The 18643-nt window shown below is 42.2% G+C and overlaps 4 protein-coding genes across 5 annotated transcripts in view; 2 read left to right on the top strand and 2 right to left on the bottom strand.

Annotated features, from left to right (window-relative positions):
• LOC123960356 (scavenger receptor cysteine-rich type 1 protein M130-like) overlaps positions 1–18643 on the bottom strand; it is a 549618-nt gene that overhangs the window by 119197 nt on the left and 411778 nt on the right. The gene's annotated exons all lie outside the window — the stretch shown is intronic.
• LOC123960194 (caspase a-like) lies at positions 1166–5717 on the bottom strand. The gene is made up of 8 exons (XM_046034827.1): positions 5687–5717; positions 4240–4524; positions 4032–4114; positions 3677–3853; positions 3341–3575; positions 3056–3226; positions 2809–2918; positions 1166–2631 (listed from the first exon to the last, which is right to left on the bottom strand). The coding sequence occupies exons 1-8, from the start codon at positions 5691–5693 to the stop codon at positions 2539–2541; spliced, it is 1161 nt and encodes a 386-aa protein (XP_045890783.1). The 5' UTR covers positions 5694–5717; the 3' UTR covers positions 1166–2538.
• Positions 9109–13306, top strand: rsph14 (radial spoke head 14 homolog). Its single transcript, XM_046034834.1, has 6 exons — positions 9109–9363; positions 9825–9927; positions 10188–10306; positions 10710–10947; positions 12569–12705; positions 12957–13306. Exons 1-6 carry the CDS (start codon positions 9189–9191, stop codon positions 13241–13243), a joined length of 1059 nt encoding a protein of 352 aa, XP_045890790.1. The 5' UTR covers positions 9109–9188; the 3' UTR covers positions 13244–13306.
• LOC123960193 (dematin-like) overlaps positions 14965–18643 on the top strand; it is a 44051-nt gene continuing 40372 nt past the window's right edge. For both annotated transcript variants that reach the window (XM_046034826.1, XM_046034823.1), the window contains exon 1: positions 14965–15060. The gene's annotated coding sequence lies outside the window, so the exon portion shown is untranslated. The remainder of the gene's footprint in view (positions 15061–18643) is intronic.

The following is an 18643-nucleotide window of genomic DNA, read 5'->3' as shown; positions in this document are numbered from 1 at the left end:
CGACACTACGTGACTGTCTGCTCATAGCCATTTAAAAACCAAAACCTGCATAAATTTATTATCTACTGTATTCAAAGAAAAAGCAGTTTAATAAAATATAAGACTGTGTTTTCAGTTTGTCTGTCTGTTCTTCTGTCTTTAGCACAGATGTCCACTTGGACTCGAAGATGAACTGATTAGAGTTTGGGGGGTCAAAGTTCACTCTGACCTCAAAATGACCTCGAAAAACTTCAGTTGCCTCCCCAAGTTGACTTTTTGCTCCCAGTCTTGTGTTATTGCTAGCAGGTCAGAGGAGGTGGTCTTGGTAGCTGATGTTAGCTTCTCCCCAGCCCTGACTTTTAAGGGGCTATATGTAAGTTTTTCAAAGAAATGAATCAAATTTTCATTGCCTTATTGTCAATGGGCTCAAAACTCACTTATAAATGAAGCACACGCCTGTTTTCTCCGTTGCTTGCATCAGCCACTATTCTGCTTTTAATAGCAGCGACGTTAGCAGCCTACTACAGCGACCACACGGCAGCTAACGACATGCAGTCCGCTAACACCATAAAACAACTGGCTCACAGCAAAACACAGACTCCATGTAAGGATATAAAACACCAACAAAGGTTTATGTCCTGAAGCCCATCAGACCAAACAGGTTCAGATGATGTGGAGTAAGAACAAAGTGAGCATTAGTAAAGCTGGAGAAACACAGAGAAAGTCACGTTAGCGCGCCGGCTAACGCTGAGCAGTTGCTAACGTTATCTGGTGAAAAAGTTATATCACTTTCCACATTACTTCACCAACTGACGCGACCCATGTTACCATCCTGTGTACCACTGTTGATTTAGCCTGAAAGGATGTAACGGTAAAAAGCAAATGAGGAGCAATTTCTTTACTAACTAACGTTAGCTTATAGTGATGCAGCCAGGAGCAGCCAGCTAACGGTACAATAGCTCAGACCTGCCGCTGTTTGCTTCGAAACGTTCACTTTAGGTTTATTGTGGTTTTCATACCAAACGCTAACCCCGGGTATCTGCCTAAACCTCCTTGATCTGAGTGGACAGCCTGGTGTTTTAAAGAAGTTCCAAGTTTTCTTCAGTGGGAGGTGTGGTCCTGAGCTACTAGAGGGCTGTGTGGAAACACTCACCGAGTTAAAGAAATAATAGTCCCTGAAGACTTACTCTGTTGTACCTTGAGCTTTTCACTCAAAGGACATTTTTATTACATTACATTTATTCATTCAGCGACTTACAATTGCTATACATGTCAGAGGTCGCACGCCTCTGGAGCAACTGGAGGTTAAGTGTAACAGTAAACAGGATGTAACAGTACTTTGCACGATCTTGCTGGCATCGGTCGATCTCTCTCACGCAAGAGGCCCTTTTGTGGTTGGATGGTTTCTGGTGTTCATTCAGTCTGAGCGTGTGTGATACATGCATGGCAGTCTTCCTGCCTCTTCACAGAGCACACCATATATGGCTTCTTTTTGACATTCAACAACAGCTCACAGCTCACCCATATACTCACAATGCACTCTCTATTTAGTCCAAGTTTTACAGTGAGCTCAGCAATATATCATCATAAAGTGATCAAATCAAGCAGCTGAGCACAGCGGATCAAATTACAATACATCAATTAATCAATCCATTTATCATAAGTAATAGACTTGTTAGGGGCAACACACTATGATACGGTCACATTTTAACTTCCTTGATACTCCATAAATCAACTGTGTAATAAATCAATAAATCAATCATGATAGAGGAAGCTAAATTAAATATATATATATTTAATTTAGCATCCTCTATCATTTTCAATTATTTATCATCCTCATTATATTCAAAACATCATCTTCATCACTTGTTAACATATCTAAGACGTTTTCATCATAAGCAAAAACACCACTCGCTGCCATCTGCAGAGTTTCACCTCCTGTGAGTCTTCGGATGAAGGCTCTTGTGCCTCGGCAGCAAACTGCTGTCAGACTTTCCATCACGTCTCCAGGTGATAAAACTAAAGATCTTCTTCTATCATTCTAAATGTTTTTGTAACAAAAAACGGTTCCACAACATTTTCACATGTCCAGTTATTTCAGTAGATTAAGGTTTACACTTTATAACACATTATAAATTCATATAGCAACGCATAGAAGCAATTACACTCAAGGAATATATTTTGGTATATAGTGACTGTCAGAGTAAAGAGTAAGAATAAAATACTTTTCTACTGTCAATACTGAAACATACGCTCAAGATACATCCTGATTACACGGCATTATTATAATGGTGGTTAAATTTTACACAGCAACTTTAGCAAGGCAGCAATTTTACTTCAAGCAATGTTATCTTAGCAGATGATTCGTTAAAGGGTAAAAAAAAAAAGCAAAGAACAATCAAAAGCAGATTTCTATCAACTTGAAATAATTCTTTATGTGCCAACTTTGTGATACATGGATGGATGGATGCACCCGGGCTCATTCAGTAATCAATGCATAGCTTTTATCTTTTTATCATGTAGCGCCTGAGAAAAGCGTTGCAACCTCGGTTTGCTGTCTCAGATACCTGGAAAGAAGTAGAAACGCTTCAGCAGAGTGCATCTGTCTTTGGTTGGCATCTGTGCAGGAAAGGCTTCGAAGCTCCGCATGACCTGAAAAACAACATGAAACCAGAGTTTTCATCACGACTACTTGCTATTTGGTGTTGTTCCCTCACAAATGATATTACTTTTCACCAGGTCATTGTAATTAGTGTCAGTTCTTATTCTGTGTCCTATTATACATGCATACTTCACACAAAGAAGACAGTTTGAACTTGCAAAACTTACTTTTCTGAAAAGTTCCTCGATGTCATTCTCACATGCGAAGGTGTTAAAGACCTTAACCACAGACTGGATCACTAAAGACCCACTACATGTGTTCCTATATGAGACAGTATCTGGGGGGAAAAAACACAGAAAATATATTTAGTTTCTATTTCATAAGGTAACTATTGCCAGCTGTTTGCGATGTAAATTATTGATCGTTGTGTTATGATCTGCAGAAACAGATCTGATCATATTGAAGGTGACTGACCAGGGGTGCAGGAAAGAAGAGAAATGAAGTCTTTTTCTTTGTGCGCAAGTCGTAAAGCATCATCCTCTATGTTTTCTCCACCAGCAAACAGGGATGAACCTGGCTGATTCACATCATCACAGTCCAGAGCTGAGTTTGCACTGTCGATCACAAGTACTGATCCTTCCTCGCCTGAAACACATGCGGCATCATTTTATTACAGTGCACGAGAGCCTTGCTGACATTAGCAGACTCCTAAACTAATTTCTGTTGATGTTTGGTGTATCTGTGAGAGCCGATCATCACCTCCTCTGCAGGCCTGGATGATAATGATCTTGGGTTTGTCCAGCAGCGCTGGACATTCCTTTGAGCCCAAGTGTGTGTAAATGTTGTTGATGTGGAACTCATCACTAGATGTCTCAGTGTGGTTGACACCGATGACGACATCCCGTTTCCCGTGAGACATGATGACGACCGCCACGCTGTCTGTCTCTTTGAGTTTCGGAAGTTTAGAGAACTTAATTATAGAGTCATCAATCGCCTGTGAGAACACAGAAGTCAGATAGTCAGGTATAACTTACTGTGTCACTAAATGAACCAGACAAAAGTGTTTGTGTTAAATCTCCCCTTTTTACAAAGTACCTTTCCTGTGAGGTTTGTGTGTTTCACCACCTCGTATCCCAGACATGTGAGCAGCTTCTCCATGTTCTTCTCATCTGTCTCAGCTCCACTTCTGTTCCATTTCTTATCAGTAAACTTTATATTAGTGATTAGCAGGGCCACACGATTCCTAATGGAACTTTTGGCTGCAGGGTAAACCTGAAAAACAAATTCACAGGAAGAAAGCTGAACAAATATTTGACACATTTGAGTACGTTGTAGACTTTATTTTAAAAACAGCTGCATTCCTGTTCGTCAAACAACACCTTCCTGTCGAGGAGAAGTAAGCTAAGTTGCACAGGAACCAATGTAATAATGACTTTAATAAAGGATTTACATCTTTATCCTTCTGCTTCTCGATCCAAAACTCCTCAGTGGTCTTGATGACTGTCTCAGACCATTTCTGCTCCACCGGGGGTTCTGCAGTTAATTAAAAGGGAAAACATTTCTGTTCAAAACCATGTACTTATTTGCACATATACACCTGTATTCACGGTAGTGTCAAAGTATATGAAGGTCTTTTCAGCTTAAATATGTCAGCTGACCTGGAGGAGCAGGCTGACCGGAGGACAGACCCAGGGTGGAGTAAAGTGCAGGATCTCTAATTTGAATGTGAGCGATCAGCTTCCTGCTGGCGTCATTTCCTTTGTTCCTCACTGTGTCAATGAGACAGCGAGCCCTGTCTGCTTTGCTCTGGTTTTTCTCAATTATTGAGTCCTTCTCCCCAACGTTCACGATACGATCCCCTAAAATGTCATCCAGCAGCTGATTGATGAGTTCTTTGGATGCATTTTCCACAAACTTAATCCTCACGTTGAAAAGCTCTTGTTCTAGAAGAGGGAATGAACGAAAAAACGTACATGATTCAAACTTCTGCCTCTTATGGGGATTTCAACAGAGGTAACATTTAATAAGACATTAGGAGTGTTTACAAATCAGAGCTGTCCTGTGAAAATCACGTATCTCCAAAATATCAACTCTTTACAAGCAAAGAAAAACAGTGTGCTTTTCATCCAATCCACTGGGTTTCTGAATGGTTTGCTTCGGGCAAGAAGTAGGAAAGTATTTTCAACAGCTTCAAGAAGACTTGATCCTTTAGCTTATCTGTAAAATTCAAAATGGTTTTCACTCATCTGGACAGCGATGATAAGATGCTTGAATATTTAGATGCAAGGTCCCTACTGGAACTGAAGGAACATAGCTAACATGCTCAAAAACTCACCAAACTGATGCACATAATTCAGACGGGGCAAAAAAACAACCTTTTTTATGGGTCTCAATCATGGGCGTGGCAAAATGGCTCAGTAGTGCCCCCTACAGAGCAGCCGCCAGCCAAAGTTTCACCTGCCGCTTGCAGCTTTAATTACAAGTTGAAATCAGAAAATCCTGTGGAATCAATTTGTGATGCCGTTTCTGGTGCTTCTGAAAGCTATTGTGTTAAACTGAGAGGTGTTTCTGTTATTCAGCCTACCCTCTGTGATACAAATGGGGCCGACAAAATAATAGAAACACCTGTCAGGTGTATGGACGCAATGCTAGGATCTGCAACAACAGCACAAAATCCAGCCTCCAAAATGTTCATAAAGTTTCAACAAAAGTTGGTTTAGCTAGGTGTAAGGTTAGCACATGTTTAAGTAATGCATACAAATGAATGTGAAGTAAGTATAAGTTAACAATTATTAAATGATGACCCATTGAGCGACTTGGTAATCTCAAACTGAGCAACAAGAAAAGTATGAAACATCCTGCATTCATTTATACATTAAATCAGCATTTGTTGAGACCCTTTTCCAAAGTTCTGTATGATTTCTTTGACAGACAAAGGAAGAGTAAGAAATCAAAAGTCAAACCCCATCCCCCTCCTCACCGTCTTCAGAACACAGACCACTTACAGAAAATAGAGCTTGACCTATGTTTGATGGCTGATCGCCTGCATGTTGCCGCTAACACACACCAAAGTCAAGGTTACTTGCAAAGTGAAAGAACTCTTACCTGCCATTTCTCAAATGTTGTTAAAGTTACACACGAAAAAACTGCCCAACCACAGCCTGTGAGTAGAGACGGGTTCAACTAAACTGCAGAGTCGGCTGTTGCAAATCGTGGGGTGCAGATGGTTGATTGTGTAATGTGCACTTCCTCCTCTCAGTGCAGAGAGGAAGTCTAACATCTAGAAGCAGAAACGTAAAAATGTGTAACTTCACACCACAGTATGAAATGTTAGACCTGTCATATTTAACTTTATAGGCTTTGCTTTTTAGTCTGAAGAAATCAGATACTTCAGTAAAATCCATTATGGGCTGACCTGCACATTTGTTATTATGTAAGGCGTTTATACACCACTGGAAACACACTGAACTAAACAAACTGGCCTTCTAAATATTACACACTGAACCTTTAAAGTTTGTCACCTTTTTCTGTTGGCTACACTTCAAACGGCGGCCACTGAGACCACTGTGAACATAACGTAAAACGTGTGGCGGTCGCCATAACCATTTTATTATTAAATATTACTAACTATTAACTATTAAACTATTTAACTATTAGTAAACAACAGCACAAAGGACAGTCCAGGCATGAGCACCGGCAGAGTGAAACTAAAACGCGGCACGCACCACAAAAGGCAGAAATGTCCAGACTTGTCTTTGAGAGACTTTGTAAAACAAAGGAAGGGTAAGAAATCAAAAGTCAAACCCCATCCTCCGCCTCACCACAGACCCCTTACAGTATCCTCAATACAGCTTGTGCGTTTACACCGTGAACTCTTACCTGCCATTTCTCTAATCTTATAAGTTACACACAAAAAACTGTCCAACTTCCAACGTCACATCTGCACCATATTTGGTATAATAATGGTCCCGCCCCGAACACACCCACATGCCAACGTTCAAATGCAAATAAAATTTAGTTAAAATAATAAGCTAATTTAGCACTTAAATTTTTGTCATGTTTAGTGAATCCAAACAACACATTTTCCCACTGCAATGCAAACTGAGGGTAAATATGGACAATAAACAATAAATTGAGACACCAAAGTTTCTTGGTGTGTGGGCAAGACCAAAACAAATGCCCCAGCGTTTGGTTTAGTTCTTCACAGAAAGTACAGCTGGAGTCCTTTTTTTGCAGGTAATAGTTAGTGGGGTAAAATCTGTGAAGCATTTTGAATGAGATCTCTTCGACTTTGTTGGTTAAAAAAAAGTTGTGTGGCAAAAGCCAAATTTTTTCCCAACAAATCTCTCCAACAAATGAGGACCAGTATGAAACAGCGGCGGGTGTCCTGGTGAAAAAGTTGACCAATGGCCTTATTCTTACTTTTAGGTTGCAGCAAAAAACAAATATTCCCAAAATTGTTTCCTTCACATCCAACAATGTTGGGGGATCATCAAATCCATTAACACCTTTAAAAAGTGAGATGACAGCTGAAGGAATCGCTTCGAAGACGATGGAGAAGTCCTTTGGTGAAATAGGGAAACCATAGTGATGAATAAATTCAATGTAGTTATAGAGTTGACCACGTTGGTTGAATAATTGATGTACAAGCAAAATGTTATTGTCAAACCACTGTTGAGAGAAAACGGATTTGTTTTTATACAAAATATATCTGTTGCTCCAAATGTAAAACCTGTGAGGAGTGAAGTTGAGACCAAGTCAGTAACATTTGTTTATGAAACGAAGAAAGTTTTCAGTGCATACCAACAATAACTGGAGCCCACCAACTGAAGAGAAGACGTGATGAGAGTGAAGCGAATGACGTGAATGAGGAGAAAAACTAAGGCCTCCTTACGCATGTACGCAATGTACGCAAACAGACTTTTTCAGATAATAATTGCAGACAAAATCATAAAGGAACTCAAAGCCATAGCGCCTCCCTGCTGGGAACAGGAAATGACACATTTTACGCTTTGAATGTTATCTCGCGTTCCAGACTGCTCGAAACTGGGAAATTTCCCAGTTGAAATACGCCATGACGCCAAAAGTGAACAAAAGCCATGAGTGACTGTGACAAAGTGTGCACACAGTTGCACCCTCTGCAGTGTTTTAAGTGTTAATTAAAAGGACGGCAGTTTAAATGCAAACAACTGACATAACCTGTACATTACTAGTTCTGTGTTTCTAGCTACATCAGTCAGTGACCCTCAAGTCAGTCAATGTTGCAGGTTACACTTCCTAATGTTTTGGCATTTTTAACATTAACTTTTATGCAGAAAAGATGACTTTATGAGATTCTTTCCTGTCGCCTGCTACCTAATAACATATTTCTACATCAGTGTACATGCAGAACAGGTTCTAACATATGACCGTATGTATTATTTTAATTTAAATACATGCAAATATACTTTCTGTTGCCTTTTAGTTCATGGTTTACCATTTACATTATTTTTGACAATTTGCACACTTTGTACTTTAATGAACTCCTCCTAGAGAATTTTTGTGGTGCAAAATCGATGGTTAACCATGAAACAGGAAGGTGTTATAACTTCAGTATACATACCCCAATATTCACTTGAAGTCATAGCGCCACCTGCTGGCAACAGGACGTAAGGTCTGGGTGGATCATATAGTTACCGGGTGATCTGCAGCGCCACCTGGGGGACACATTAATAGAGTAACACAGACTCTCCCTTTAACCTCTGACACCATGTGTGCTTGTAGTTACATCCCAGGTTTAAGTCCAGCCTACAGCTTAGCTAACAGCATCTAAACCCTGCTGAGTCTAAAGGCCAGAAATCATGTTCTTATTCAATGTATGATGCTTTTCATTTAAAATAATACAGAAGATTTCTGGTAACGGAGGTTTTGGAAGTGTTTAAACTGAATGTTTGCTGCTCTGTCACTTGTGTAGTTTTAGTTTCTCTGCTAGTGAAACTCATTCGTCCGAGAAGATGGAATTTAAACTTCGGGAATCTGCTTCGTCTCTTCACAAAAGACAAATGAGAGAGAAGCTGAGTGAGAGATCGTGTTGAGTTAGAGAACAGTTGGAAGAAATCAAGGTGAGACAGGAGTTTAGCAGGTGATATTACAGCAGGGCTGTAAAATGAGATGCAGGTTGTAGTCTCCTTATTAAAAGGATTTGCAGAAATAAATTATTTTGCATGGTGCAGAAATATTCAGTGCACATACTAATAACATTACAGGAGAGTAAGGAAGCCTAAAAGGTCCATTTCTTCTTTAAACAAATAAAAAAAATTACAGTATTACTCATAAAAAAACAGCACAAATAATGAACTTTATATTTTTCCAATTTTAATCATAACTAATTACCATGATAGTCAGATACAAATACAAAGAGAGCAAAATATACATATCACATAAAACAGGCGACAGAGAAAAAACAATGCAGCACAAATAATAAACAGGTGACGTCATCACGTCTTCGGCTCAGCTGTGCACGCCGTTACTAGGCAACAGCAGGTTTGTAGTTGTTTTGGGGGGGCTAACTGAGCAGGTGAGCTCGTGAGATCAAACCCGGTTTTTAAAGTAATTAAAGAGTCCGGTGATGGCCGCGGTTCTCGCGGACCCGTCCCGGGCTCCGGTGGCCTTCGGGCTGCGGGCCGTACCGCAGCTGTTCGCCGAGCTGCAGCAGCCGGAGTCCGGCAGGAGGCAGCGGGCTCTGGCTTCACTCTGCGACCTGATGCACGACCCGGAGCGGCTCTACCAGACCGTGACCGGGGGTAAGTCCGAGTCCAGCACCGCAGCCTAATAATAATATATTAACACGCAGCCTGACAGAAACCACAGCAGTCTGCAGCTGGAGGAAGGTTTACTTGGAGGAGTATTTCCATTTTAGCCAATATTGTAGTTTTTACTTCCTCACGTCAGCTTCAGCTCGTTAGGCTTCTTTACACAATGATTTTACACAAAACACACAAATAGTTTATAAAATCTGATGTTTTTGTAAATAAATTAAACTAAGAAAAGGAATAGTAGTAATCAGATGATACAGTTACAGGAACATTTTACTGCTTTGATAAGTACACTTTCCTGATTATACTTTTACTTTAGTAGGATTGTGAATGCAGAGCCTCTTTTATCTGCATGTATAGTTTTGGTACTTTCACTTAAATACAGCAACACCAAGGTTCCTCTCCTCCAGAACGATGACGTCTTTGTTGGACTTCTTCTTCTTCTGCAGGTTTTCTGGAGCAGCTGAAGGTTTTGTTTAAGGACGAAGATCCTTCAGTCAGAACTCAAACCTGCGAGCTGCTTCACCTGCTGACCGCCCACAGCATCGGCAGGTAAACACACAGACTCAAACAGCTGCTCGCTCTAGTTTCTTTCAGACAAACAGAAAATAGTTTCTTTGTTGGGGACTATTTCCAGCGGCGGATGACTCCACATGTGGTGCTGTAGTGAGTATTTGGGGCAGCAGGATGGTGTATGTGGGTCTGAATAAAGGTTCATGGTGCAGCAGAGAGGCTACCTGATGGTTTAGTCTCCAGCAGGTGGCGGTATAACACAGCAGCTGCGACCCTTTGTGCTGTCTCTCCTCCTGCAGACAGGCGCTGCTCTCCTCCTCCCTCCTCCCTCCTCTCTCTCAGCTGTTGGACGACGACTCGTCCTCCTGCAGGAAGAACGTCCTCCGAGTCATGAACCGCCTCGCGCTGCTGCCTGCAGGTACGTACGTCCCGTCTGAATCCAGCGCACTCTCAGGAGAAGCAACAGATTCAGTAAAAGCAGCAGTGACGAGATGTTTAGATTCAATAACTGCAACACAGAGAATTTTTATAAAACCAAATCAAACTGATTCAGTATTTCTTTGAACAGGCTGATGCTCTGAATCTTCAGTTTGGGTCTCACTCTGGTTTCTGTTCTGTAATAAGCTTTTACCACATGACGCAGAATAGAAACTGCTCCTCGAGATAATTAAACCCTCAGACTGGAGGCGAGCACACCTGGAGAGTCGCTGTGAACAGGAACGTGAGTGCAGGAGGTCAAAGGTGCAGCAGGAAGTCGGTCGGCTCACTGCGATGGTTGTTAACAGGATAATAACTTTACTAATGGGATCATATATCTGCAGGCGCTGAAGCTCTGCTGACTCTGGTTCCTAAACTGATGCTGAAGCTCAGACCGGAGGAGGAGGAGGAAGAGGAGGAGGAAGAGGTGCAGGTGCTGCTCCTCTCCACCCTCAGCCGCTGCTCCAGGCTGGACGCCCTGCCGGCTCTGGCCTCTGACGGCGTCTCGCTGCTGGGCCACAAACTCTCCCACCGCTCCCCGAACATCCGCAGGGAGGCGGCTGCAGCCATGATGGCGCTCAGGTTAAACACTCTAACAGGTTTTATAGGCTGCGTTCAGGCTTTATAACAGTGGGAACTAGTCACTGATTAGTTCGGATTTGAGCCACTTTCATATATGGTCCAATTCAGATCCAGGTCAGACTGTTTAAATGAAGACCTCGGTCTGGACGTCCTTTTACTCTCCTGCTCACATTCAGGCTGAGGACAGTTCTCGCTTCAGTCTGATCTGGGCCACATTTAAACTATAACTGTCAAACCAAAACATTGAGCTTTAAGGCCTGCAGCCTTAGTAAAAGAGCTGCAGCTGCCACCTGCAGGAAAAGAGAAAACAACTCGCCTAAATGAAACGACCGGAGCCGATAATATGAAGGAGTTGCTTTTACGTGTTCCTCAATTTCAGCCTTTATTCTTTCAGCTCAGCTGGTCGTTCAACACACTCTTAAGAACTTCTCAAATCAGATTCATTCATTTATATTTACACACTCAAAAGCAAATTAACCCTTTCCATACATAATGGTTAAATCACAAAGTAATAATTTTTTAATGTTTGTTTTTACTTAGTCTAAAACTATGCCTGTAAAGTTTTTCTCTCTATATATTTAATTTTGAAATATGTCCTCTGCAGTGGACACAATGCATCAGCAACATCAAAAGTGATTCAGTGGAACTCAGTCCAAAATAGGTGGTATAAAAACACATCAAGTTAATCAAGTGCAAATAATTTCATCATTTTAAATAAAACATACAAAATAAAGCAGAACGTCCAAGATGTAAAAGATAAAAACACTCTTTGGGGTTCGGCCACGTAGTGTTTGGGACACGGTACTATAACTTATATGGTTCAAAATGGCTTCCACATATCTGCCGCTGTAGTGGACGTCATGCGTGAAAGGGTTAACTTCAGAAAGCAACAAAATCCATTTGTGTCTGAATCTCAACATTTACTGTAAACTCCCCACATCACAACGCAAAACGTGGCGCTGCACGACCTGTTTCTGTGATACAAGACAGCTTCTAACCAGGGAGGCACCGAAAGGAACATGATGAAGGTGAAACCGAATATAACGGAAAACTTTCCCGAATACTAAACAAGGTTTCTCACATTTCTTTTTATTTCTTTTGCCTTTTTCCCCCCCAATGCATAAATTCAATAATCCAAATGTGTTTCCTCCTCGCGCTAAATGGTTTGATAAATAATGTTGTAACATGAAGACTTCACAGCTTCTCTTCATACTAAAGAGACACACTGACAGGATAAAGTCTCTAACCTGCCCGTCAGCTCGCTCTGGGCCGCTTCACTTACCGTAAAGGCTTGAATACGTGCGCACTCCAAATGTAGGCGCGGCTAGTTTAATCTCCTCCTCACAGACGAGAGACAGAAACACTCAAAGCGTTTCTTTTCTAAGAAGTCAGCTGCAGATGGAGCGGATTTGCTGGGACATGCTGTCGAACATTCGCTGCATCACTAGAACTAAATTAATATAAATTCACATTAAGCTTAATTTCAAAAGTCTAGGCTCGTAATCTTCAGCCTCACGTAAGAGAAGTGAGACTCAGGCCGTGTGAAGTACAACAGTGCTGTAGTGTCAGTCAGTCACAGCAAACGTGAAACAGTCTGTGTCCTGTTGTCCGCCGGTTTCAGTGTTTGTGAGGACGGGAAGCGGCAGGTGTGCGAGGAGGCGGTACTTCCTGTCCTAGTCGACCTGCTGCGGGACGAAGACATCGAGGTTCAGGCCAACGCTGCGGGAGTCATCATGAACACCGTGATCATCACCACGGGTACAAACACACGCCTGTTTCAGCCTCACAGCTTCTGTCGAGCTGAACGTCAAAGTGTAATCAGCTCTGTGATTGGATGTTTGTTGGTGAAATGCACCCTGGGAGGTTTTGTATCCACAGACTTCTTGTCCCTTTGAGTTTTCATCAAAGAAGCAGATGTTTTTAAGACATTTGTTCGTCTTCTGTATTGATGATTGAGCCGGGGGAGGTTGTCTCTGTCAGTCCGACTGAGTCTTCTTCTTCTCCTGCAGGGAAGCGGCGGTGTCTGGATCTGGGCGTCCTCCCCGTCCTCCTCGACCGGGCGTCCAAGCGCAAAGAGGACGAGGAGGAGAAGGACGAGGAGAGGAGGAGGAGGAGGAAGGCCCTCGTCATGTACTCCCTGCGGGCTCTGACCTCGCTGGCCGAAGCTCCAGACGGACGCCGCCGCCTGCTGGAGCAGCTCCCCCTGCTGGAGAGGAGGAGCGAGGCTGCAGGGGAGGACCAGGACGTCCGACGGGCCGCTCAGACCGCCATCAGGGTCATCACCTGGACTCCCTGAGACACTTCTGAACTCCACAACAGACCTCCGTTAATAAGATGACAAATAAATAATAACTCATTATGTTTTACTATTTTATTTATTGTTATTAATTTGTTATAAATCACTCAGCAAATCTGCATGATTCATTCTGTAAACCGCTCTGCAGGTCAGAAGTGATCAGAAGTGAAGGGAACAGGTTGGCCCGTGTGGTCCGGTCCTACAGACCAGCTGCTGCAGGTCGAACAGCTGAAGAAGCTGATGCTGGTTCTGATGGAAAGGAACCAGCAGGTGGTCATAATGTTGTGGCTGAAAGGTGAAGCGAAAGAATCCCAGAAACTGTCGAGCTGTCAGTTTTTGTCAACCTCACACACCCCTAATATGAAATAACGTTTCTGCCAGATGTCGTGGGGGTTTTGGTGTCTTCGCTCTCCTTCTTCTTCTTGCTCTTTCGACCGCGCAGCCTAACTCTCTTTTCCAACTCTGTTATTATCACGAGACACAAAAGGACACGCAGCTCCGGCTGAGGCGTCCTCCACCTTCTTAACATTTGTTTGGTGTTGTTGTCAACGTGACTTCAGCGTTTCCAAAGGAGGACATGTAGTTCTCGGGGAGCTCCCCAGAACGGTTTGGTTACCAAAACACCTCTGGGGCCTCTCAGGGACCCCACAGCAGGGCCACAGAGAGATCACCTGCAGCTGTGTGTCTGAACAGTTTCCTCTCTGACCTGCTGCTCTGAAAGACGCAAATTAAGGCCGGCCGCTCTGCAGCAGCTCAGATCCATGAATCCTTTATCTGGAGCTGACGGCGAGCTGACGCTGCAGGCGCCGACATGAAGACGAGAGTCCAGCTACAACCACAGGAAGCCGAGGTGAGGAATATCAGTGCTGAGCCTTCAGTAGTAACGGTTACTTTAAAAGAAGATGTTTTTTCTACAAAAACACAAAAAGCTGCTGATGTTTGATGTAAAGAACTTTGTCTAAATGATGAATTTCCTGCATTCTGGAGAAAGTTTCTCCACCAATTTATGGCGGAAATGTTTTTATTTATGTAAAAGGAAACACAGAATTCAGGCAGCACGTGACAAAATATCTGAAATTTAACAGAATCTAAGTCTGTGCAGCTCTCAGATCTGTTTCTCCTGTAAGATCATCCCTGCTGAGGCCTGATTTAGTCTTCCCTCCTATTTTCATGTTCGCAGGGAGAGAACGGAAAATTTGTCCAAAAGGAAACTGTGTCCAGAGGGTGTTAAAGTTACTGATTGCTGCTGCTCGTTTTCAGTAGCTTGATATTTTTTTGGACAATGCACATTTTTGTTTGTCTGTAATTTAATTGCATTGCACGTTTTCTTAATGTGCAAATAAATGTGTACATGTTTCAGACAAACAACAATAATGATTCTGAGATTTAAACAGTAAAACTGAAAAATATTACAGGCTGATACTTCAGGGTTAAACTCTGAAGTATTTACAGGAATATATTCCTCAGACTGATCCAGAAATTACTAACAGACACAGTGTGTAACAAAACACACACACACACACACGCACTCCTTATCACCAACATGCTGCACTGTCATGTTTAACCCCCCCGCTGCTGCAAATGGACTGGTCCAGAGAGAGAGAGAGACATAGACAGGTAATAGGCTGAACCAGCAGAGAGAGAGAGAGGCACACTGCTGCTGATATCACACACACACACACACACACACACACACGCACAGTGTTTCACAAACAAACGCGCGCACACGGACTATATTTGGGGCTGAGCGCAGTGAGAAACATTAGTTGACGGAGCTGCTGGATGTTTCTGACAAACAGCGGTAACATCTGACTCAGGTAAGACTGCTGCTGAGGCTTTACATGGAACATGAGACGCTGATATCAGCTGGAATAATCCTTCCTTATAAATAATACAGCCTGTGTGTGGATATACATGGTGAATGAGATAATATAAAATACGCTGTGGGGTTATTAGGAATGTTCTGGAGGTGTGTGTCCAGCACAGCAAAGTGAAGTTTGGATGAAAAACAGACGATACAGATGCCGTTAAGATATTGTAGGAATAAAATGCCGGTGTTTTTAGCGGGACTTCGGCCCTTCTCTCCCCGGCTATGCTCGACCTTGTCCGGGGGGAGCCGGCGCAGTGACACGCCGGGCTGCGGTGCGCCACAGCGGGGCAGAGACGCTCCGAGGCCCCCTCCCTCCCGAGGGGCCTCTCAGTCTCTCCGTGTGACATTAAAACACATAAAAGCGCGCTGTGTTTAATGATCAGCGTCTGGAGGTTTAATCTGAGGTGATTCAGCTCCTGTGTGATGGTCCGGAGTTATGTAACTCTCTGCCGGAGAATGAGCACGCCGCGGAGGAGAGGAGGGATGGAGGGAGGATTAAGAAGGAGAGGATGGGTTTATGTAACAACCAGCATCACAACATCTGCTGGCCCGCCTCCACTCTCAAATCCTCCTCATGAGAGTCCCATAATATCTATCTATCTATCTGAATCAGAAATACTGCATTGAGTTAATTGCTCACTTTGGCTGTCGAGATATTTAGGAATAGAAATAATAATAAAGTATTATGGGTGTGTAGGCTACAGTATTTACAGTATTAAAAGAAATGTAATGATAAATAAATACTAGTGAATTAGATAATAATAATTCTAATGAGTTTACTGGTAGAGTTGACCTTAAATACACATTTAAATGTAAATATACAGGAGTATGTGGGGTGAAGTCGTGTACACACAGGCCTACTGAAAATTTACTGAAAATTACTTTACGCACAAACACACCACTGTGCAGAAACACACACAATCACTTCACTTGTTAATGCATTTTTCAATTAAATATTTGCTCAACTTTTTAGTGCATGAAACGTATTTTAAGATGTTGTTACTGTGGCAACCCAAAGACAACAATGTCAGTTTCCTGCAAACATTTAAATGATTTCAGCTAAAATCTCTTTGTTGTTCTCTCTTTACATTTAACCTAAAGAGCTGGCAACATGCTGACACTCAAACTCTCACAATTACAAAACAATTGTACTTTTTCAAAACAAGATATATTTAAGAGTCCCATGCCAATTTATAAAAGAATAATTCATTTTCCTTCAAAGCTTATTAGATGGTCTAATTAGTCATTTACCAAAAGGTGGCCCATTTCAGCGGACTTCACCCTACGGTGTTAACAGAAGTGTCATAATAAATAGTAGCATTCAGTTCAGTTCAATAGTAGTAGTGAATTAAATACATTACTATTAAAGCACATAACAGGATATATTATTAATATCTATCTGTGGAACCTGCTCTATCTATCTAACATGAAGGATCAGGGAGATGTTGACATAAATGTGTATTAACCTTATTTTTTAAACATAATTCGTCTGGCGCCACCATCAGGTCAACATGTTATGGCGTCCAACAACTAGAGATGGTGAACATGGAGGTCTTTCTTGCTAAGTATTAGCATGTTAGCGTTGCCCCCGTGAGCTCATGTTAGCATTTAGCACATAGCGCTGTTAGCATGGCTGTAAGCACCAGTGGTGGATGAAGTATCCTTTACAAATTAGTAAAAAGTACTAATACCACACTGTAAAAAGAATACTCTGTTACAAGTAAAAGTACTGCATTGAAAATGTTACTTAAGTAAAAGTATGCAAATCTTTACAGTAAATGTTTTTGTATAAAAAATTAAATTAGTTGTCAATCAACCAGCTGTACTTCAATAAACTGTTTCTTTTATAACCAAACAAGCTCCATGTCCCTCTGAGATGGAGCAGAAGTAGAAAATGGCATGAAAAGAAAATACTGAAGTAAAGTACAAGTACCTCTGATTTGTACTTAAGTACAGTACTTTAGTAAATATACTTAGTTACGGTCTGGTAATCCCTGAGCGTTGTCTCAAAGGAGAGCAGAGGTCTTTTAGGTTGAAGACGTTTTTCTGTTCATGTGGCGACGTGGGAGGGAGAAAGAGAGAGAGAGGCGTCGTCATGGAAACACCGGGTCTCTGCTCACGGATGATGATTCGTTCAGTTTTCAAAATACCACACGTTTGGATCTTTTGATTGAAGCCAAGAGGTCAAAAGGTCGCGGCACGCTGAGAGGTGAGAATGTGATGTAACTGACTCTGGAGCCGTGAGTAACGGGTCTGCAGTCAGCTGTGTGAGTCTCTTCATGTCGAGGATTTTAATTTCAGCCTGGACACACATCAGGAGATTGTACCGTTTAGTTCCATGTGTGTGAAATACTCTGAAAACATAATTATACCCAGCACTGGACGAAGTATTCATATCATTTACTTTAGTAAAAGTACTAATACCACACCTGTTAAGTTCTTTGGGCTCACGGTGCGTTCAGGTGCTCCTCTGATTGTCTCATTTCCCGAGTTGTGAAGTCTGAATGTGAAATCAAAATGGACGCTACTAAAAAAATGAGTAATTTAATTTCTAACTCCAACAACAGACAGCCTGTGAAAACGTTCAACATGTGGTCCTCTTTTAATACCTTTATAAAATGTAGACTACCCCTGGCAAAGTCCTTATTATCTGTGTCTTCTTATATATTTGTATACTGTTCTGTGTACTTCTTTATGTCCCATCTTTATTCCTCTTTCTGAAATTAAGATTTAAGGAGGGAAAAAAAATTCTGATTATTCCGACCGCACTTGAATGCACCATCAGCCACTGTCTGCTGTGCTTTAATCATCAACACGTTCTCACATCTGAACGGCTAAACAGGTCGAACCGTAGGTAGTCACATGACGTTTAACACGCGGTAAACGCTGTGAACGGCGGCTAGGTTCGGGCAAAGGTCATTGTTTGGCTTAAAACAAGTTTGTTACGTGACCGCCATTAAACACAAAAGAAGAAGAAGAAGGTCAGACTTGACAAAGGAGATTCATGGCGGGATGTTTACAGTAAAACTCCTGGAGCTACACTCACCTAAAGGATTATTAGGAACACCATACTAATACTGTGTTTGACCCCCTTTCGCCTTCAGAACTGCCTTAATTCTACGTGGCATTGATTCAACAAGGTGCTGAAAGCATTCTTTAGAAATGTTGGCCCATATTGATGGATAGCATCTTGCAGTTGATGGAGATTTGTGGGATGCACATCCAGGGCACGAAGCTCCCGTTCCACCACTTCCCAAAGATGCTCTATTGGGTTGAGATCTGGTGACTGTGGGGGCCATTTTAGTGCAGTGAACTCATTGTCATGTTCAAGAAACCAATTTGAAATGATTCGAGCTTTGTGACATGGTGCATTATCCTGCTGGAAGTAGCCATCAGAGGATGGGTACATGGTGGCCATAAAGGGATGGGCATGGTCAGAAACAATGCTCAGGTAGGCCGTGGCATTTAAACGATGCCCAATTGGCACTAAGGGGCCTAAAGTGTGCCAAGAAAACATCCCCCACACCATT

Source organism: Micropterus dolomieu, linkage group LG21, assembly GCF_021292245.1.
Source record: "Micropterus dolomieu isolate WLL.071019.BEF.003 ecotype Adirondacks linkage group LG21, ASM2129224v1, whole genome shotgun sequence".
NCBI lineage: Eukaryota > Metazoa > Chordata > Actinopteri > Centrarchiformes > Centrarchidae > Micropterus > Micropterus dolomieu.
This window is presented reverse-complemented; position numbering and strand designations above follow the sequence as displayed.

Excerpts from the sequence above, each read along its gene's own strand:
- rsph14 (XM_046034834.1), top strand. The coding sequence starts at position 9,189 with ATGGCCGCGGTTCTCGCGGACCCGTCCCGGGCTCCGGTGGCCTTCGGG. Across the intron at positions 9,928-10,187 it reads ACCGCCCACAGCATCGGCAG|ACAGGCGCTGCTCTCCTCCT; the intron begins GTAAACACACAG and ends CTCCTCCTGCAG. Across the intron at positions 12,706-12,956 it reads CACCGTGATCATCACCACGG|GGAAGCGGCGGTGTCTGGAT; the intron begins GTACAAACACAC and ends CTTCTCCTGCAG.
- LOC123960194 (XM_046034827.1), bottom strand. Across the intron at positions 3,576-3,676 it reads ACACAAACCTCACAGGAAAG|GCGATTGATGACTCTATAAT; the intron begins GTACTTTGTAAA and ends GTGTTCTCACAG. Across the intron at positions 2,919-3,055 it reads TCTTCTTTCCTGCACCCCTG|ATACTGTCTCATATAGGAAC; the intron begins GTCAGTCACCTT and ends TTTTCCCCCCAG.